The 21,303-nt window shown below is 38.3% G+C and overlaps 2 protein-coding genes across 5 annotated transcripts in view; one reads left to right on the forward strand and one right to left on the reverse strand.

Moving 5' to 3' along the window:
• The window catches only part of usp24 (ubiquitin specific peptidase 24), a 65,738-nt gene extending 61,951 nt beyond the window's left edge, over positions 1 to 3,787 (forward strand). For all 4 annotated transcript variants that reach the window (XM_084432483.1, XM_084432481.1, XM_084432482.1 and 1 more), the window contains 2 exons: positions 346 to 456; positions 578 to 3,787. In XM_084432483.1, coding sequence (XP_084288609.1) covers positions 346 to 456; positions 578 to 640 — 174 coding nt within the window. In that variant the 3' untranslated portion in view covers positions 641 to 3,787. The remainder of the gene's footprint in view (positions 1 to 345; positions 457 to 577) is intronic.
• A 694-nt stretch (positions 3,788 to 4,481) lies between these two features.
• pcsk9 (proprotein convertase subtilisin/kexin type 9) lies at positions 4,482 to 20,607 on the reverse strand. Its single transcript, XM_084432491.1, has 12 exons — positions 20,306 to 20,607; positions 11,134 to 11,325; positions 10,813 to 10,936; positions 9,868 to 10,001; positions 9,623 to 9,764; positions 8,081 to 8,277; positions 7,817 to 8,000; positions 7,515 to 7,691; positions 6,352 to 6,500; positions 6,058 to 6,220; positions 5,545 to 5,717; positions 4,482 to 4,781 (listed from the first exon to the last, which is right to left on the reverse strand). Exons 1-12 carry the CDS (start codon positions 20,480 to 20,482, stop codon positions 4,593 to 4,595), a joined length of 2,001 nt encoding a protein of 666 aa, XP_084288617.1. The 5' UTR covers positions 20,483 to 20,607; the 3' UTR covers positions 4,482 to 4,592.
• Between the last annotated feature and the right edge of the window lie 696 nt (positions 20,608 to 21,303).

Below are 21,303 nucleotides of genomic sequence, written 5' to 3' on the forward strand. Positions count from 1 at the left end.
TTCATATGGATTAGTTTTATGATCTCTTTATGAACTTTTTTATCGTCAAAGTTGCGTAGAGTGTCAATGGAGGGACGGAAAGCTCTCAGATTGAATCAAGAAGATCTTCATTTGTGTTCCAAAGATGAACGAAAGTCTTACGGGTTTGGAACAACATGAGGAATTAATTAGTAATTAATGACAGAATTTTCATTTTGGTTGAACTATCCCTTTAAAATGTAAAAAAAATGGTTTACTTGCAGCTAAGAGTTAGCTAGCCATGCACACCCCCTTTGGCCGTTATGGGAGAATCATGACATTTGACCTGCTAAATGGAGCTCAATGAATGGTGGGTTTTGTGTTTAGGACACTCTGGCTTATGCCACAGCTTTACTGAATGAGAAGGAGCAGTCCGGCAGCAGCAATGGATCAGACGGCAGCCCGGCCAATGAGAACTCAGAACGAAGCCTCAGACAGGTCTCATTATTTCAGCAGTCCATCATCAATTACATCATAAAACAATCAGCAGCATTATGCTAAAACATCCTAGTGTTTAATAAATCATTATATTCACCATTTCGTCCTCTCTTTCTCTCAGGGATCCGAATCCCCAATGATGTTGGGCGATTCTCGGAGTGATCTAGAAGATGTGGACCCCTAACGTTCCTCATTGTTTGTGCGCAACAAAACACACAAAAAAAAATCCCTCCGACGGAAAGATGTTGTGGCTCTAAACACACAATCAGAAAACTGCATTTGATCTTCTAGGGACTGGAAATGGAGCGACCAGAAGCAGCCAAAGGGCCCGTCGGAGCGCTCGCTCTTCAAGCCGCCTCGCCGGAGACGTGAACAGACGCGAATATCTCGTTTTTTTTTTGTTTTTTTTTTTGGTGGTTAAAGCCTGGCTGGATGAAATCAGAAATCATGTCTTACAAGTCATTTAGATAGTTTCGTCTGACTCGATGAGTTCTGTCAGACGAATGGGACTTAAAAACGGAGGCTTTCATTTCCTTGACGTTTTTACGCAGAACTACTACTATGGTGCCAGACGGGGTGTTTTAAAAGAAATCAGCGTATATTTGCCAATGTAATTAAGTAGATACTATTCATGAGAAATGTAAAGATGTGTTCCATAAGTGTAATTTCAAATGTAAAATAATATTTTTAAGAATCCTTTACTGATTTTTTTTTTCTTTTTTTTCTGGATCTGTTTGAGAGGTGCCTCAAATCTTATTCGAAAAAAAAAAAGAGGAACTTGCCAAGTCTCTGAGAGTCAAATAATCACACCGTTTTTTTCCCTTCTCATTTTTGCTGGTATTTTTAAAATGCACTTTATATTTGAATTCAGTTTTGTGACAAATTCATCACGTGGAGACAATTGGACAGACATGTCCCCTCGCTGCTCTCTGTCCAATCCTTGACTTTCTGAATAGGAAACCGCTGGATAGGAACAGCGTGCAGCAGAAGACACGAGCGGTTTACGCAAGTGCTAGACAGAGAAATATGACAGTGGACACGGGGGACAGACTTTACAGCGGAAGACACATCGCATCAGCAGATGCGTCCTAAGACACATATGCAACACACGGAGACGCTACTGTCCGATGAACGTTTCTTCCTCCCAAAAGACAATGAGTGCTACAATCAGCAGTGTGTCATCTCACTCTTTCTGTTCATCTGTTTTGATGTTGTCTTGTGCCGCTCTGGTATGAAGGTCTAGGACATGACACTTTTCAGGGTAAATGTTGCCATATTTGTCCCTTTTTTTGTTTTGTTTTTGTTTGCCTGCATCTTTTCCGTTCAGTCTGCCTTATGCGATAGAATGACGGGGCGAGGATCGGGCAGAAAGGGGAGGGGAAAGAGAAAGACAGAGGTTGTTGGAGAGATGGGAAGTTGTCACAGAGCAGTAAAGTGCCTTTACTCGACTCGTCCCCTATGCTGCTCGCGTCCTCGTCTTGAGACAAACCAGTGGACACGTCGTGCTACACAAATGCCTGAACTCGCTCGACATTACGAAAACAGCGCACACGCATACGCTCGGCCGTGCTCATCTCAGAGCGCCATATGAGGACACAGGACGCTTGTTTGAGCCGGGCCTGTGATGTCTCTCCTTCAGGGAGTCCGCAGGGTGATTCATCTGCCGTTTGCTGCTCATTTTGTATTTAGACTAGAACACTTAGCAACATCGCTTCAATGTTTACAGCGGAAAGACCTCACCACCACCTTACGCAAACGTTTGCTGAAAGAGTGAACCGTAGTGCTGCTTTTTACCTCACAGTCACCTGCTCTTTGCTTGGGTTTTTTTTTTTTTTGAAACTTTCACGTTGATGTTTTTTTGATGTGGTTCTTCGCATGTTTGTACATGTGAGAGACTCTCTTGGTGGAAAATAATGGCCAAAGCTGAAACACGCTGGTCCCTTCCATCTGTTGAAAAAACAAACAAAAAAACATATTAAACCAGCCTAAACCAGTATGCTGGTCTTAGCTGGTTTATGCTGGTCTCCCCGTCTGGCTTAGTTGGTATTCAGCTTGTTTAGTGGCCAAAAACCATTTAATACCAGCCAGTAGACCAGCTTGATCCGGCTGGGTGACCAACAGCTATAAATATTTTCCCAACAGGGCAAGCCTGCTTTGCTGGTTTTAGGGGGTTTGGTTCACTTAAACTCTTGATTGGTCTGGCTGGGTGATCAGGTAAAACCAGCATACCATCTTAAACTGGTTCAACATTTTTTTCAACAGAGTCAGCCTGGTTTACTGGTTTTAGAGGGATTTGGGGCACTTTAACTCTAGAATGGTCAAGCTGGGAGACCATGTAAAACCACTTAAGGCTGGTTTAAGATGTTTTTTTTTTCTCAGCAGGGTAAGCCTGGGTTTACGGGGTTGGGGCACTTAAACTCTTGATTGGTCAGGCTAGATGATCAAGTTAAACCAGCACACCATCTTAAACTGGTTTAACATTTTTTTTTTTTTTTTTTCTCAACAGGACCAGTCTGGTTTGCTGGTTTTAGAGTGGTTTTGGGCACTTTAACCCAAGATTGGTCAGGCTGGGCAACCAGGTAAAACAAGCAAACCTGTTAAGGCTGGTTTAAACAGTTGTTTGTTTGTTTTTTCAGAAGGGTATTTGACTTTTTGACTCTTTCTCTAAGTGTCGGCCTCTAATAGTCAGCGAAACACTGCAGTACTCACAACTGCCTTTATACTCTGAATCAGTAAATGGTTCATTCCTAATTCACCGCCGCATATGTGGTTAGTATTTGGGATGATTTGTTAAACAGGCTTTAGGATGACTTTTTCTAAATGTTTCGGGCTGAAGGCACGGGGTTCAGTGACGATCGAGGGGACAATTCATCAGATCAGTGCCTGAACATAAGGCGTCTTTCTTATTTTGTTGGAATATGCACATTGGCAAAGATATCACACTAATTTCAGCTAAGCTGCCTAAATCGGTTTTCACTAAATGAGCCCATAAGAAACGGTGGAGTTGCAGTTTATATGTACTTAAGAGACAGGGTGTGATAAAGCTTTCATCAAATCTGATCCTCCTTCCTCCAATCAGTCTTTTTTAAACCCTTCCTACACCTATAGATGCTGTACCAACCACTCAGCAGATTTGTGACAAGGCTTGCATTTTGAAGCTGGGTGTCAGGACAGGGTTAAAGACGCTTGAAGAGTTTTTAATAACTGGGGATTCTTTGATTCATTTCTGCTGCGAGTGTGTAAGATGTGTAAAGGAATCTGTTAATGCATGTTACAACCACATTTTAATTTGTACATCAGAGTTTGACAATGAAAACATTTGATATAAAAATGGAAAAACTGGAATGCACAACTTTTCACAGATTGTGTGACATTTGTACGTGTCTTAAGTTGATTTTAGACCATTACTCATATAAAGTTTGTATAAAACTTGTAATGTAAAAATATACATTTATAAAAAGTTATACTCATATAAACAGTGCACATGCATAATAGAAGATAATGCTCTCCAAAATATAGCACAAAGAGATCTTGTTCAATTCAGAATGTGTAAATATCTAAATGAAAAGTGCTGACTAAATACAGTGTTATCAATATTACTATCAGTTACCAATATTGGAGGTTTGTTAATCAGTATTGGTCCATATTTTAAATATATCGGCCAATCTTGTATATGTTATTGTACACGATGGTCTCCTCTATGTTTACATTTAGATTACCTTTGCCAGCATCCAAGGCTCACTTAAAGTGAATCTTTAAAATTTAATAATTTAATAACACTGTTAAATGTAATCTTTAGCAAATCTCAAAATGAGTATTCATTTTTCAATTAACCCTTAATTCACTTATAACAAAATAGTATAAAATCGGCCATTACATAAGTATTGGTTAGAATTGATAAATGCATCCCTATTTAAAATGTGTTTTGCAGTTTAAAGGGTTTTAGTGTGTCTACATTGGTTATGGTTACACCAGAACCAGTTACAATGCTCTTCTCCATCGTGTAATATTCCGTAGTGGCAGAAATCAACTCACTCGTGTCACGCCTCCAACTATTCTATGTGTTATAGCAGTTATGTCCTTGGTAACGTGTTTAGAGAAGGGAGGAAAGAGGAACACACATCCCCCTTAGGTCTTCAGTGGTCACGCGGCTGGTGGGACGGGCGGTGCCTGCAGCAGGTGGCGATGGCGGCAGCTCCTTTATCTCCTCCAGATGTACGAACTACACAGGTGTTTCCCAAAGCAAATGCCCCATGAGCGACAGAACCACGAGAAAGAGCCTGACAGCCTGTTAGTGTCCAGGACTCCTCGCATGAAACTTCCACCTAAAATAAATAATGCAGGTTAGTGCTGCTCAGATACACTAAAGGTTCGGTCATATTAGTACGATTTTGGCAAAATGTCAATAGTGTAGCGGTTGCATGAAGCAAGGAAGTCACTTTTAAGTCTAACAGCTTTCTGTTGTTCAACAGGGTGATTTCGCATGACCAACTGAACCTGATGCAAAATTTACACGTCGAAATCTTCCACCCTCACGTACATTCCCATTAAAATGACGGGATTTCACATGCGAAAATGAGATGGACCGCAGTGAATTTGACCACACTTTAATTCACCCAAAAGAAATCCATGAATCAAATGGTTTAATCCTAGGTCTTCTGAAGAGACACTCTTTATATGATGAACTGATTTAATTTGGGCTTTTCCTTAGATGAACATTGATCGGTAAACGTAAATAGAGCACTCAAATATGGTAAACGGAAGCTTGAGCATTTATTTTACGATCTCTTTATGAATGAGATTTGGGTGAATAGACTTTTCAATGGAGGATAAATCTCAGATTTCATTCAAAAATATCTTCACTTGTGTTCCGAAGACGAACGAAGGGGTTTGAAACGACATGAGGGTGAGTAATTAATGACTGAATTTTCATTTTTGGGTGAACTAACCCTTTAAGTCATGTTTCAATGAATCCACAGTAGGTACAACAGGTTCAGGAGTTAAACTGCCACTTGTATAAATGTTAGAAGCTGTGCATTTGTTTTCTGTGTCCACTGAGTCAATGGAAACGTCTTGAGAGTAAGTCACCTGCTCGCTGACAGCCGTGGGGTCGTGTTCTTTCAGATGACACTCCAGAGAGGACGTGTGGCAGCAGGAGGCATATGACGTTACACCCCTTTTAGCAGGACATGCCCTGCGGCTGCCATGTAGAGGTCGATCAGAGTCCGATACCTCTCCAGAGGAAGAGGAAGAACTGCAGCCTGCAGGGAAAGATGACAGTTGTCACATTCTAGAAACGTGAATAGAAATGTACACAAAGACTAAGCTGGCTTTAGGATAAGCATAGACATCTCTATTCAAATTAATTTTCAGCAGCAGTGACAGCAGAAACTTTACTCGTTAAGAGAATAATTTCAAAACAAATGCATGAGATTAGAGAATTCAGAATTTTCAAATGAAAGAACCTTTTATAAAATACTTTTTCAGAGCGAAATTATTGTCTGATAACCAAAACCCAATACACTTCAACTTCATCTGAACCCAGAACAATCCATGAATTAATCCTAATGAAAAACGCTGCAGTGCGAAACCATCTGTCACCTGTCAGCTGGTGTTCTGAGGGACATTCTGCATCCGCGCCTCTCTCGGGACTCTCTATCGTCTGGCACTGAGCTTTATGGCCTGTACAACAGCGCGCTACAGCGAACACACCTTGCCCTCCGTTCCCATTGACGGCAACACACTCTTTCTGCCCATCTCTCACCTGTCAGAAAGGAAATTACTAAACATTCCTCTACTTTACTCGCTCTCTGGTGCAAGTAGTGACTTGCATCAGGCTGACAGTTTAAACGGTATTTTTTTGAAGATACTGAACAAACTTTCTCTGATAATGACCTCCACTCTTTCTCCAGCTCTCGCTCCGTTATGTGAGAAACTGGAGCAGCTCAGCATCTCTTCACCGTGGCGACAGCGGGACACAGTTGTGGCGAAACCTGAAGCGCCTGACCTCTCAGACCAAACCGATCTACAGAGCAGATCCTCTCCTGTGAGAAAACACACATGTAGTGGCAACCTCATCAAAAATACACAACAAACTGCATTAAGGCCACCTTAATGGTTACAGATGTGTTTTGGGCACTCATAGTGTTTACACTACTCCTAAACTGGTCTACCTGCAAAGCATCCACCTAAACCAGCCCGGGCCAGTAACAGACTACCAAAAATGGTTTAATACCCTTTTGGAAGTTAAATTCTTCCAAATTGTTTCAGGGAAGAATAAAATGCAATAAATGAACAATTGTATGTAAATAAATCAGTAAAACAAAACAATAAATAACGTTAGTATTATGAATAAATGTTAACAGGATTATTATATTAGGCTATATTATAAATTCAGTGCAGTCTGCTAAAATATAATATTAAATAAAATGTTTAAATAAAAGTCACTACTAAATATAGTATTTAAATAAAGTAAAACAATAAATAATAATATATACTTATAAGGTTATTATATTACATTATATTATATATAAATTCACTGCAGTCTGCTAATTATAATATTAAATTATTAAAGGTTAATATAATATTGTACTATATTATACTATTATATTATAAATCCACTGCAGTCTGCTAATTATAATATTAAATTATTAAAGGTACATTTATATATTATATTATAGTATATTATATTATGTATAAATTCACTGCAGTCTGCTAATTATAGTATTATTAAATTATTAAAGGTTGATATTATATTATATATAAATACACAGTCAGTCTGCTAAATATAGTATTAAATGAATTAGGGGTTAATATTAAATATGAATAGGTTATTATATTATTTTATATATTTTAGTACATATATTCATTGCAGTCTGCTAATTATAGTATTATTAAATTATTAAAGGTTAATATTAAATATTAAAAAGTTGTTACATTACATTTTATTATACATTTATTGCAATCATCATACATCAGACTGTAATATCAGTCCATATTATTAATAACTGTTGTTGCTCAGCAAGCCACATTGTTGAAGATTACTCGTGAACTCTGACCTGTGAGTGTGGAGGTCGGGTCAGGCAGGGCGACCACCATGTTGGGTGTAGTGAGACGGTGGTCCTGTGGCAGAGACTCTGGGTTCAGACTCTGTTTGTCTGAATGATAGAGGAGCTGTTGCAGAAGCTCAGCAGAGCTGGAGTTTGGACTCAGATTCAGAAGCACCGCCGCTACACCTGAAAACACACACCGACCAGAGCTGGTTATATAGACAGACTGATCAAATCAAATGTACTCTCATCCATCTAATAACATGCACTAATAATAGTATGCATTAGTGTGTGCGTGTGTGTGCGCTAACCAGCAACATGTGCCGCCGCCTGTGACGTTCCGCTCTTGGTAGTGAAGCAGGTAGAGCAGTCACTGGATGCGCTGATGATGTCATCACCGGGTGCGAACAAATCCACGCAGCGGCCCACGTTGGTGCCGGTCTTCCCAGTGCTCAACGGCTGGTCAGCAAAATTAACGGCCCCTACTGTTATCACCTGCAGCAGGGGAACAAATGATGTCAAAACCGATTGTATTAACAAGCATATGCTTTCCTGAAGGATTCTCCGGTCAGTACCTCGGGCTCTGAGGCTGGTGAGTACAGACAAGCATCATCGTTGTAGTTCCCAGCTGCAGCAATAAGCACTGCTCCAGATTCCACCATTTTCCTGCAGGCAGCGTTGAGGGTGCGACTGAATCCCCCAACAAACGGCAGCAGGAGGATCACAGGTGAGATAGGCTGAGACATCAGAGATGACTGGATATACTCTAGACCTGCAACAGAGTTGTGTATTATAATCATATCATATAATATTTATTTATTGTTTGTTTTCCTGCCAAAGCTCCTAACACAGTTTATTATTTAATAAATATTTTCTTGTTTATTATTTTTCCTTTTATTTATTAATACAGAATAGAATCATACTTTATTATTTATGTTTTTGTTTACCTGCCAAAGCTGATAAGACAGACTGAAGACTTCAAAAGTTTGGGATCGGTAAGATTTTTTAATGTTTTTAAAAGAAGTTTCTTCTGCTCACCCAGGCTGCATTTATTTGATTAAAAATACGACAACAACAACAAAAACAGTAATATTGTGAAATATTATTACAATTTAAAATAATTGTTTACTTTAAATATATTATGAAATGCAATTTATTCCTGTGACGCAAAGCTGTATTTTCAGCTTCATTACTCCAGTCTTCAGTGTCACATGATGCTTCAGAAATCATTCTAATATGGTGATTTGCTGTTCAAGAAACATTTCTTATTATTATCATTGTTGAAAACAGTTGTACTTTATTTCAGGATTCTTTGATGAATAGAAAGTTAAAAAGAAAAGCATTTATTTGAAATAGAAAGCTTTTGTAACATTACGCACTAACAGTAAAAAAATTGGGGTCAGTAAGAATTTATTTTTGGAAAGAAATTAATACTTTTATTCAGCAAGGATGCATTAAATTGATCAAAAGTGACATAAAGCGATTTATAATGTTACAAAATATTATATTTCAAATAAATGCTGTTCTTTAGAACTTTCTATTAATGCGACACTGAAGACTGGAATAATGATGCTGAAAATTCAGCTTTGCATCACAGGAATAAATTAAATTTTATATATAATATATTCCAATAGAAAACAATTATTTTAAATTGTAATAATATTCCACAAAACTCCTGTTTTTGTTTTTTAAATCAAATAAATGCATTGATGAGCTTCTTTTAAATACATTGCAAAATCTCACAGATCCCAAAACAGCAGTGTGTCTGTGTCTGTGTCTGTGTGTGTGTGTGTGTGTGTGTGTATATATATATATATATATATATATATATATTTATATATATATATATATATATATATATATATATATATATATTTATATTTATATATATATATTTATATATATATATATATATATATAATTTTTTGTATTACTTACGTTTTGGTTTACCTGCTAAAGCTGCATATATAAGATATTATATTATAAAGCTATATATATATATATATATATATATATATATATATGTATGTATATAGCTTTATAATATCTATAATATAATAATATAATAAGTATATACATATACTTATTTTTTAATTATTATTTATGTTTTGGTTTACCTGCCAAAGCTCCTGACACGGTACCCTTGCCTTGGCAGTTCAACACTCGGACACTGTTTACACTGGCACCTCGAGCGACACCCGAGTCCCGTCCACTGACCACTCCTGCTATGTGTGTGCCGTGACTGTCACACTGACTAGCCTGAGGGCAGAAGACCGTAGAAAGTGATGGACATATGCCTCTCATTAGCACTTACACGAAAAACTGGCCAGTTACCATAAAACATTTAATGACATTCTCCAACCTGTCTGTGAACTCTGACCCCATCCTCCTCTGGCACACTGTTGAAGTCCGTCACCATCACCCTGTCCTCAATCTCACGATGAGTCACCTGAACGCTTGTGTCTAAGAGATACACTCCCACCTTTGCGCCGTCATCTGCATACACACAAGCATGACGGCTCAACAGATCAAGAACCATAAATGGCAAAATACTTGAAGAACAGGGAAGAAAAGCATTTACACAGTGCAGAAAGCAAATCTTTCACTTCAGGATCTCAGAATTTAATTTTAGAAGGTAGATTAAAGGGGTGGTTGAATATGATTTAACTTTTCTAACTTTAGTTAGTGTGTAATGTTGCTGTTTGAGCATAAACAACATCTGCAAAGTTACAACACTCAAAGTTCAAAGCAAAGGGAGATATTTGCTTTTATAGAAATTGCTTTTTAAGGACTACAACAAACGGCTGGTAGGGACTACACGACATTCCTCCCCGGTTAGTGACATCACTAACCCTAAAATGTACATAAACCCCGCCCCCTGAACACTATTTATAGATTATCAAGACAGAATATGCCAATTAGTCACTAGAAGATAACTACACATAAGCTACATATATTCACCAACTAACCATTCAGAAATGTTGTCTACATGTTGTCAGTTCACCTTGAGTCTCTCCATCTTTCTGACTTCGATTTGAACATAAAAGGCTAAAAGTTTTTTAAATTTCCAGTGCATGTTTGTGTGAGGTAAAAGGACACAAGTTCTTGAAGCTCCGCCCCCTGTGCCAGGAGCAGCAGCTCATTTGCATTTAAAGGAACAGACACAAAACGGTGCTTTTTTGCTCACCCTCAAAAAGTGACAACTTTAACATGCTATATAAAAATATCTGTGGAGTGAAAAGGGCATTTTACCACCCCTTTAAAGTGTTTGGGGAAAAAAAGAGTGAGAGAGGAGACTTTAGCTCACTGAGTGGTGAGTATTTTCCAGGCTCATGTTTGTTTTGAAGGATGCGCTGCAGGTTCCATGGGATGCTCTGGGCAAAGATAGAGGAATCCTCTTCAATGTATTCCACATGGGGCAGCTTTACTGCCTGACAAAAACAAAACAAAAAGAAAAGCGATGGAATGAAAAAGACAGACAATAACTGAAGAATTATTTTAATCCCAGTCCAAGTTTTTATTTTATTTTCCAGTCAATACTGTTCAAACATTCTTAAATATAAAATATGTACTGAGATATGAAATACAAAACTGAGAGCATTATTGTGAAAGAGTGTCTGTAAATTACCATGTCAAGAACATCGCTGCTCATTTTCACCAAAAACCCATGGAAGGCTCCTGAATAAGTCTGCAGTATTTCGATCAGGTATCCGCGTTTCGCGGCTTTTGCGCGGAGCCTGCGCGCGGTGCGCTCCACCTGGTTCACGTGCGTTCCGTTCCGCATCACCACTATATACTGACCCGGCATTCGCCATGCATCCTGTGCGTAAAAAAAAGATTTTGATAACCTTCTCATTCCTAACGTTCCACACATACTACAGTACATTTTATTTTAGATGTTCTTGGCTTATGGCAGCTGAAGTTGTCAGGACAACTTGTGAGTGTTTCTACACAGCTAATAAAACAATGTGGCAAGTTTTTTGGCAGTTATATAAAAGGTAGAATGGGATGTTACTCGCTTCTGGAACCAGCTGAAAAGTATGTTTTCATTGTTGATAAATAAACGTAGGGCCTATATTTTTCTTTGATATATATCATCTCATCTTAGCACTTTTGATTAATGACTATTATGTTTAATTTTGTCATTTTATCTGAATACCAACATTTGTGAGATTCAAGCAGTCGAAACAGTTTTTTAATTGATCTAATTTTGTATCTGGAAAATAGTGATATATGACATTGTATTATGTTGAATATTGTTGTATTACAAATTTATTAAATGTTTAATTTAGGTTCCAACATTAAAAGTTAAGACTTTGATTTTAGTAGGGTCAGTTTCTAGCTAGAGACTCCGGCCAGTCCTGTTTTCTCTATTGTGTTTTAAATGAGTCAGATCACTGAGATTCTCACCTTTCGGAGCCCAAATGGCTTTTGGAGCCCCTGGCCCAGATGTTGAATCGTTAGGTTGATTGGATTAGCTGTAGGGGAGACTTTCACCTTTTGTCTTTAATGGCTCTGGGATGGCTCTTGGAACCAGAGTTCCTGGCCAGTATCAGCATTTGAATAGTTACGCTGATTCAATTGGACTGGTAGCGCTCTCAGAGTAGGGTGTGTTCCTACTTCATTTGCATGCTTTGTTCAGAGTCTCCGCCTCTATGTAATCCCTCCCCCTTGGAATGTATATAACTACAATGCATACTGTATTAGATTTAGACTGTTGGAAGAACTGCAGCAACCGCAAAGCGAAGTTCTCAATAAAGAATAAATTCTGTTTGAACGCGATCCCAACGTCTCCTGGTCTTCGATTCTGAGTTTCTTACAGTTTTGGTGCCGTGACCCGGATAGAGTTCCAGCTTCCTCACCTGAATCCAGATTGAAACATCAAGCTCAACAAAGATCTGACTGAGTTCCAGGCTGAATCACCTGAATCCAGATTGAAAACTTCAAGCTCAAACCAAGATCTGCTTTCCAGACTGCATCTTTTGGAATCCAGAGAGAAATTTCCAGCTGAACAAAGATTTCCAGACTGAATTTTTCTTTACAACCAAGGGTTGGTGAGTGCTACTCTATTCAAAAGAACTTTTAAAAGACCAGTACAAATTTGTATCCTCTGCGCCGTCAGAGAAGAGTTGACAGACAGCTGCAGGGTTTGGTTAACTAAAGATATCCTCTAAAGTTTGCTTTTAGAGATGAAAGTTATCCTCTGTTTCCAGGCAGGGAAGATTTAGCAGTACATGTTAATATTGTTTATCCTCTGCTTTGCCAGGGAAGTGTGTTATCCTCTGCTTTGCCAGGGAAGTGTTTTATCCTTTGCTTTGACAGGGAAGTGTTTCATCCTCTTGCTAGAGAAGGTTTTATCCTCTATAAAGTTAGGGAAGATAAGCATCAAGTGCTAATATATTGTATCCTCTGTAAATACAGGGAAGATAAGCGTAAAGTGCTAGTAATTGTGTTATCCTTTGCTCTGTCAAGGAAGGTTAACAATAGTTGATGTGTTAACAAGTGTACCCTCTGTTGTAGACAGTAGAGAGAAGTTTTAGTGTTTTTGATTGTGTGGTAACAAAGAAAACTCACAAAAATGTTTAGAAAAAATGCTAGACTGATCCCCACAACTGAAAAAGGTGGTCTTGCGACTCCATTGTGGTCAGATAGCGAATTTAAAACATTTTTGGGAGAGCACATGGACTCTATAGTGACGGAGTCAGTCAGATTGGTTTTGACAAAGAAATATGAGATTCATCCAGACAAAGCATGGTCAATGGTACTAGGTAAAAAGTAAAATTGTAAAAAGGTACTAGGAACAAGTATTCGTAAGAACAAGGTGAAAGCCATTATTTGTTGTCACAGAGAATTTGTCTTAGCAATAGCTACAGAACAGTCTAAACGCAACTCAGAGCTAGAGAAACAGAACAATGAGCTCCGTGCTAGAATATCTTCTTTAACTAAGAAATTAAACCGCAACAAAGATGCAGAAAAAACTGATGTGGGAGAAGTTAGTCAGCCTGATAACATTTATCCTGACTTAAAAGCTTTTTTTGAAACAGATGGAGCCATCCAATCAGTAACTGTTAAGCCCGTAGATTCAGGGCCCGTCCACACGGAGACGTGTTTCGCTGTATACGTATAAATTTTTTATCGTATTGGCGGTTCGTCCACACGGATCCGGCGTTTTGGGCGACTGAAACCGCTATTTTTTGAAACCGGGTCCCAAAGTGGATAAATCTGAAACCGACACCCTTGCGGTTTCGTGTGTACAGCCAATCCGTATATTTTGTGAAACGATGATGTCATCATATCACGTGTCGTCTGTGTCACGAGTAACAGCAACAATAATAGTGGCGGACTTATATGATTGTATTCGTGCTGCAGAAGCTACTAAGCCTACTAGCTTTATTACAGCAAAATCTATTGCTTCTCTGCAACTGTGGTGAGCAAAAAGCGATAATCTTTGTCTTCTTGGTTCGTATACAGCGCGCAAGGTTATGCGCAGGGTTCTCAAGTCTCACGCATTGGCCGTGAGACACACGCAATTCAACCAGTTCACACGCTCACACGCCACACCGTGTATTTCTCACGCTGAAAAGGCAGTGCCAACCAAGTTGTCCTGCAAGCTTTATAAATAACGTTGTATTTGAGACGCAGGCACACAAAGTGAAGTTTCCTGCCGCCAGCACGTAGTGAAGTTTCTCGCGGCCAGATTGCGTTCGTTACTAGGCAACATAGATGCGCGAACACACGGAAGTTGACGGAACATTCTCGGCCACCGTACGTTCGTTACTAGGTAACCAACAACATCGCGCGAACACACGTCGTGATGGAGAAGGTAAGTTGGAAGAAAGCTCGTCTAACATTTTTAGGCTAGAACATTTAATATATGACGTTAGCCCATCGTATTCATTATTATTGATGCAGTCAAAAACTGTACAACTACTTTGCCAGAAGCTTTGGCTCAGTTTGGCTAGCTTACGTTATCTGAAACTAAGGGAAATGTTAGTGGGTATGGGAAGGAATGAAGATGTATTTCTTCATTTTATTTTAAATTATATATTATACTGTATTAATAGTCTTTCTAGTTACATTAAGGCTACATGTATTAAAGCAGAGTGCTGTGGGTAATATTTTATATCCTGTCAAAACATACATTAATCATTGCCATTGCATTTGTATTTTTCAAAGATGTCAGGGAAAAAGCAAAAAGATATTTTATCATATCATATTATATCATAGTACTCTTGTGTACACACACACACACACACACACACACACACCTTAATACTCTATATGTCATTTGTTCACAATGTCCCACCTCACAATAAATCATTATACCATTTCGACTAGACACATTCAAAATGCAAAAAGATTTGTTTTTCCAAACTGTTTGGAGCAATTTGTTATATTTTTGTATATTTCTAATTTTGAAATATAACATTAAAGAGTATATTTGATGTGATGAATTGCTCTGTCATTTATCAGATTTACCAATTGTTATAATTTCAGTTTGTGCTGGTTAATTATGAACAATGGGTAAAATTGGGGGGCGGGGGCGGGGCTCCATTAGGGCTCCTCCCCTAACCGCATGTGATCTCACTCCAAGCTTTTGATAAAACTTGAGAACCCTGGTTATGCGCATGCTCAAAGTCTTCTTCTCCGTGTATAGTGTATCTCTGTGGCAGAATTACAGCGCCCCATACTGGTCTGGCATATATACTACACCGTTTTCAGTCGGTTTCAGTGGTTTCGTGTGTACGCAGATATTTCTTGAGACGACGCCGTGTTTACGGAATTTTTTTTTAGAATGAGAAAAAAAAAAAAATCGGATAGGGGACGCACCGGCTTCGTGTGGACGTGGCCTCAGTGAAGGTGTGTGGGGCAAGGAGAAGATCTCAGGGAGCTGAGGGAACTGAAAGTGTTCCTCCCAACTCTTCTGTTGTCCAAATACAAACTGTTGCCAAAGCACTAGGACCTAAAGCTATAGAGAGACCATCCCAATGCTTACCCTCAGCACGCACAGATTTTTCTGAATTTAGAAGAGCATTGATCAGCAAATTGCGTCTTTACGACATGTCGTTAAAGGCTGTAAGACGTGATTTGTGTGACCCAGAATGTCCAGTCAAACAGTCCACTATGATTCAATATGTAGATGATATTTTGATTGCCTCAACAGATCACAAGGTACATCAAACTGAATTGGCAGCATTGTTGGACTATTTGCAGAAAAAAGGACACAAATGCAGCTTTCACAAAGCTCAAATTGCTAAAAAGCAAGTCATGTTTCTGGGTCAGACAATTGGTACAGGGAATAGATCCATTACACAGGATCGAGCCGCTTCAGTAAAAGCCATACCTCCGCCTACTACCATTAAAACACTCCGATCATTTTTAGGAACAGCAGGTTACTGTAGACCTTGGATTGAAGACTATGCCTCGATTGCTCAGCCGCTCTATGACTTGTTGAAAGGCCATGTTAAAGATTCTGATATTGTTTGTATGGAAGAACTTCATCTAACAGCTTTCAATGATTTGAAGAGAGCACTATGTCAAGCACCAGCATTGGGAATTGCACAATCTGATAGACCCTTTGTGTTTTATGTCCATGAACACTTAGGCTTTATGACTGCATGTCTAATGCAAGATCATGGAGGCAGTTTACGCCCAATTCATTACTATTCTGGTAAACTTGAAGGCATGGGTATGGGCCCATGTCTTAGAGCAGTGCAGGCAGTTCATCTAGCTCGTCAGGCTTCATCAGTAATGAAGCCACCGAAACAGTCAAGAGATGTGTTACATGCCAGAAAAATAATGATGTGCCAGCATCAACTACAGTAGCAACATATACCCCAGCTCCACCAGGACCATTTCGTCACCTGCAAGTTGATTACATATCGTTGCCTCGTTGTAAGGGAAAAACTGACGTTTTGGTAGTATGCATCCTGATAAAGTTCCCTTGGCCTTTGGAATTAAAATAGCCCCACATCATCACATAGCCTTCACCATACCTAGAGACTGGCATGGAGTACTTGCCATAAGATCATCTCTCAATGCAAATCAAACCAGCTATTAGGCTAACTGAAATAAAACCATGCCAATTTCTAGGTATGGTGAAGGCTATGTGATGATGTGGGGCTATTTTAATTCCAAAGGCCAAGGGAACTTTATCAGGATGCATAGTATCCTGGATCCATGAAGTAACTGGCCTTTAAAAATAAAAATCTGCCGGCCTCTATGGGAATTTAACATAGGGGTGTCCAGATTTATGCACCCTGTATTTTAAGGAAGAACATTTATTTATTTACGATAATTTTATTCATTCACAAAGAAAATTGGTGTTCTTAAAGGTTGGATTTTACAAAAAAATTTAATTAATGCATTATGTTCAATTTCTATGATATTGTTGCATGTGCCATATTACACAACATTGCAAAAAAAAAAAAAAAACCTTTTCATTAAATGTTTAACAAAAGACAAATATGCTTAGTTCCTTGAGTTTTATTTCAATTGTTCTTTGTAAAGAAAATCCAGTTGTCAAGTGCCTGCAACAAGAGATATTAGACACATGCCTCATGCAACAAATAAAAAGGAAAAGTTGGCTATTCACTGCCCACCTGTAGGCCTATGTCTCCTCTGTCTGTGCAGACTCTTCTGTAGGCCTTTCTGTAGATGTGGAATCCTGCAACTTATATTGCAGCCATAAAGCATACAAGTATAAATTAAGTAAAGTTATTTATGCACTTGCAGGTAGGCTAGTTCCTCCATATGACAGTTATCTGAGAGGGTTTATTCACTGTCCAGTGCAATGGAAACAAATGGACATTACAAAGTCTTATACTTTCTTTCCTTTGGAAAGTTAGAAAATGTCCACTTACTGCACATATTTCAGCCACCACTTTCTTGGGAACAGATAAAAGTGTTGGTTGGTCGCAACATGTAGGTGTACTTCTCACCAATTTTTTAAGTAAGCCATGAATGAAATAAAGGCTTTTTAACTTTTTTCACTAACATTCGAGTGCCTTGGAATTCTTGTCTTCAAAAGTGTTGGTGTATTATGTAAAAGTGCATAAAAGAGGAAAACACAATGTCATTACAATGAACTACACTCTGGGAAAAAAGTGATCAATAACTCAAGGCAAAATATTTTTACATTAACATAAGTTTATCAGTTTTCACTTTCACAAGTCAAAGCAATTCATCATTACTCAAGATTTAACAGTTGAAATGACTATATGGCCTTAATTTAATGCAGCAAAAATTATTTTACAGTGTAGGCTACTAAGATCTTTTCTTTTTTTTCTCAGCCTTTTTCTTGGTTGCTTTTATAATCAGACAACCATTTATTTAACAGTGCCTTTTATAAAAGAAACTATAATATAACAAAAAATTACCATTATGTAGAATATTTTTGTACTTCACTTTTATTTGTTTCCATGTTCTAGTGTGGTGACTCTGACATTACAATGAACAAAGTAATTATGCAATTATTAAAATACAAAAATATAGGCTAATAAGTGATAAAAACATCTAACATGGCCACTTCTAACGGATTTAAATTGTCTGCTACTTTTTGCCAGCCCTCTCTCCTGGCTTTTGCAGACTTTGAGGTGTTCCCTGGCGTTTTGATTAAACATTAAAATTCCGAATAAACTTCGACTATTAGTTCTTGCTCTGCTGAGGAGAAAAACTGTGCATGCTCTTTGGCCACGCTGAACAGCCAATAGCAGCGTTGCTGATTAATGTTTCTACTATCGATACATATCCCCTTTTAAACCAGCGCATGAACGCGCAATTATCTCAGATAACTCAATCCAGCGATACTAATCATAAACAACAGGTGTGTTCGAAGAACCCAATTAGCCAGATCATGATTAGCACGATGATATCATCTTGGATGTCTCATTTGATCTCGGATGTTTTAAGCAACGTACGAAGAACGGGCTCCGGATCTTCGATTCTGAGTTTCCTACAATATCAAAGTTTTTGTGTCTACAGTTATAGTCAAAATGAATGAACTCTCATTGCAAATCAGGTGTATTGGCTAAATGTAGACTTTCAGTTGTTTGCAATGAACAAATCAAACGAAAGTAATTGAAATAGCTCGACACAACAAATGTTGCAAATGGTTTCCCCAAATCCAACTGAAAATGCAACTTTTATTGACTTCTGCAGTCTAAAAATTATTCAACCCCCAGAATAAAATCCCTCACAGCAGCACAAATATGCAAAACAGGTGTTGTCTCAAGCACACCTGATGCAAGTAATCAATGGCATCATTAGTTGCACCAGGTGTGTTTGAGCTAGAACACATGAAATATCTGAACTGGCTAGGTTTGTTGAATGTCATGTTTGACTGCATGTAAGGCCTCGTTTACACTGTCAGTGAAATGTGACCCAATTCAGATTTTTTGCTCATATGTGACACAGATCAGATGTGTTCTATGATGATCGGTTTCAGGCCTCATTCATATGTGGAGATAAATCCGATATGTGCCAATGCGACTGTCATGTAAATAGCCAGATCGGATTTTCTGAGGCATTAGGCAACGTCTCCGTGGTTTAATGTTGAGAGAAACCCCGACACGCATTTGCAAAGGGACGGATGGCCCGACGAAACGTTGTATCGTCGTAGGAGAGGAATGTGGACAAACGCTGACACAACATATCAAAGGTTGGCTTGCTCATCCTAAAATTTAGGACCCACTGCTTCTCGTTAAAGCCAATATTTAAATAGAATATGCTCCCGCCAGTCCTGAGATCTCTCTCGCACACAATAACTGAAGCATATACGCACGCTGCAATGGTGGCACTTTTCGTCCTCCTCCGGCTCAAAATCATGGTGATGTTTGGCGAACTTTGCTTATATCGCATATGTGCAAGAGAATTTAACCCCTTAAGCATGTGCGATGTTTCAGATAGTATGGCAAGTGTAAACACATGAACCGCATATGGGTCACAGTTGAAAGAACATGTAAACGGACGGTCAAAAAAATCTGATAAAGGTAACAAATCAGAATTGGGCATCAAGACCTGCAGTGTAAACGAGGCCTAAGAAATATGGCTAAGTCAAAAGAATGGCCCAAAAAGTTTAGAGAAGATATGATCGCCCTTCACAAACAAGGAACAGGATACAAAAAAAAATCATAGTGTTATGCCTATATTCATACATCAATTTGATGTCCAGTACTGGATATTTGGTCAAATAAAGTGTCCTACTTACACACATTAAATATTAACAAAACTATTGGGGCTAACAATGTGCCTCCTACTGTAGACTAAATATTATGTATAAATCTTGTTCATTAGTTTTACTTAGGAAATTAGTCATTTTAGATGCATTATTTATTTAGTAAGTTTTATTTGATACAATTAATAAAATTAAAAGCTGCATCCTGTAGACAGTAAAATCACTTTGCCTGATTTAAACAATTTAAAAATTTTTTTTTTTTTTAAAGTTTCCTTTATCAAAATAATTTATTTTACTTTCATAAAAAGAACCAAAACTGCTGGGTTGTTTCAACCCAACTTTGGGTCAAATATGGACAAACCCAGCCATTGGGTTCGTTTTTACATTACATTTTTAACCCAACGTTTGGGTTTGTCCATATCTGACCCAAATTTGGGTTAAAACAACCCAGCAGTTTTTAGAGTGCAGTACACAGAACACAGAAAACAGAAAACTGAATTATTGAATTTTGCTCTTTAAAAAATGCAGCATCCCCCCCTAAGCATTCATTTAAAAAATAAATATCGTTTCTAGAGTTAATATCAGGCAATAAGCACATACAGTGATTAGTTAATTTAGCCAGTACCTTAGTGCACCTGTAAAACTGGGCAGATGGCCTGCTGTCTGCTTCAGGCTGGGAGTCATCCTGCAGAATTAGAGACAGGATCATCTCTTCATCCTCAGTGTAGTCTTCATCACTCTTAACCATAGCCAGAAGACTCAGAAGAAAACTCAAACAGCACACAGTCACGACGCCTCTCATTCTTGGACACTTTTTGTGCTTTTAGGTCAAGAATATAAAATAAGTAGTTCAAGTGATGTTGCTCAAAATTCCCTTTTTTGGATTGGTGTTCCTCATATGGCAAGGCAGAAGTATAAAGCAGAGAGATTTAGAGCTGAAGTGTATCCTCATATCATTTAACATGTCATTTGAATCTCTCTGACGGACTCAGACGGAGTGAACGCAGTGAGGTGGAGCGTTCTGACGTTTCTCTGTGCTTATATCGAACGATGTGAGGTAATAAATACAGCAGAAGAGGAGTCAGATTACAGTCCACCCACACACACATTACACGCTTACTATTCCTGCAAAACCTGTAAAATTAAAGTGTCAATAAAGTGACTACAAACAGCCTAACAAATAAAGAGAAAAGGCAATATTAACAATATTAATAATTGAATTGTAGTGAAATGTTATTTGTTTGTTTTTTTAAAAAGGCAAAAGGACGACACATGTCTAACCTGCGCACGTTCGTGAGAGTCAAAAAGTTGCACGTGTCGGATGCTGCTTCACTTTGACCAAAATGAAATACAGATTCACGTCGTCCTCTGTTGGCCAGATAGTGGTATTGGTGAAGGGCTAAAAGAGTAATCAAATGAAACGTGCTAACACAATATAATCCATATTGTCAAAGCAGGGTAATTATTATTATTTAAAATATATATATATATTTTATTCATATTGAGTGAGGGAAAAAAACAGTTTGTGAGAAAACAGAAGAAACCTGAGATGCACCTCACCTACCACTGACATGCTGATCCTAAATAGTAGCCTATGAGGTTTTTTTTTATTCGTTTTATTGC

The sequence above is a fragment of the Rutilus rutilus genome (genome assembly GCF_951802725.1).
Source record: "Rutilus rutilus genome assembly, chromosome: 15".
Classification (NCBI taxonomy): domain Eukaryota; kingdom Metazoa; phylum Chordata; class Actinopteri; order Cypriniformes; family Leuciscidae; genus Rutilus; species Rutilus rutilus.

Coding starts and splice junctions, on each gene's coding strand:
- pcsk9 (XM_084432491.1), bottom strand. CDS start 20,482: ATGAGAGGCGTCGTGACTGTGTGCTGTTTGAGTTTTCTTCTGAGTCTT. Junction 11,326..20,305: donor AGTTTTACAGGTGCACTAAG/GTACTGGCTAAA, acceptor TTTTACGCACAG/GATGCATGGCGAATGCCGGG. Junction 9,765..9,867: donor GGGTCAGAGTTCACAGACAG/GTTGGAGAATGT, acceptor TTCTGCCCTCAG/GCTAGTCAGTGTGACAGTCA.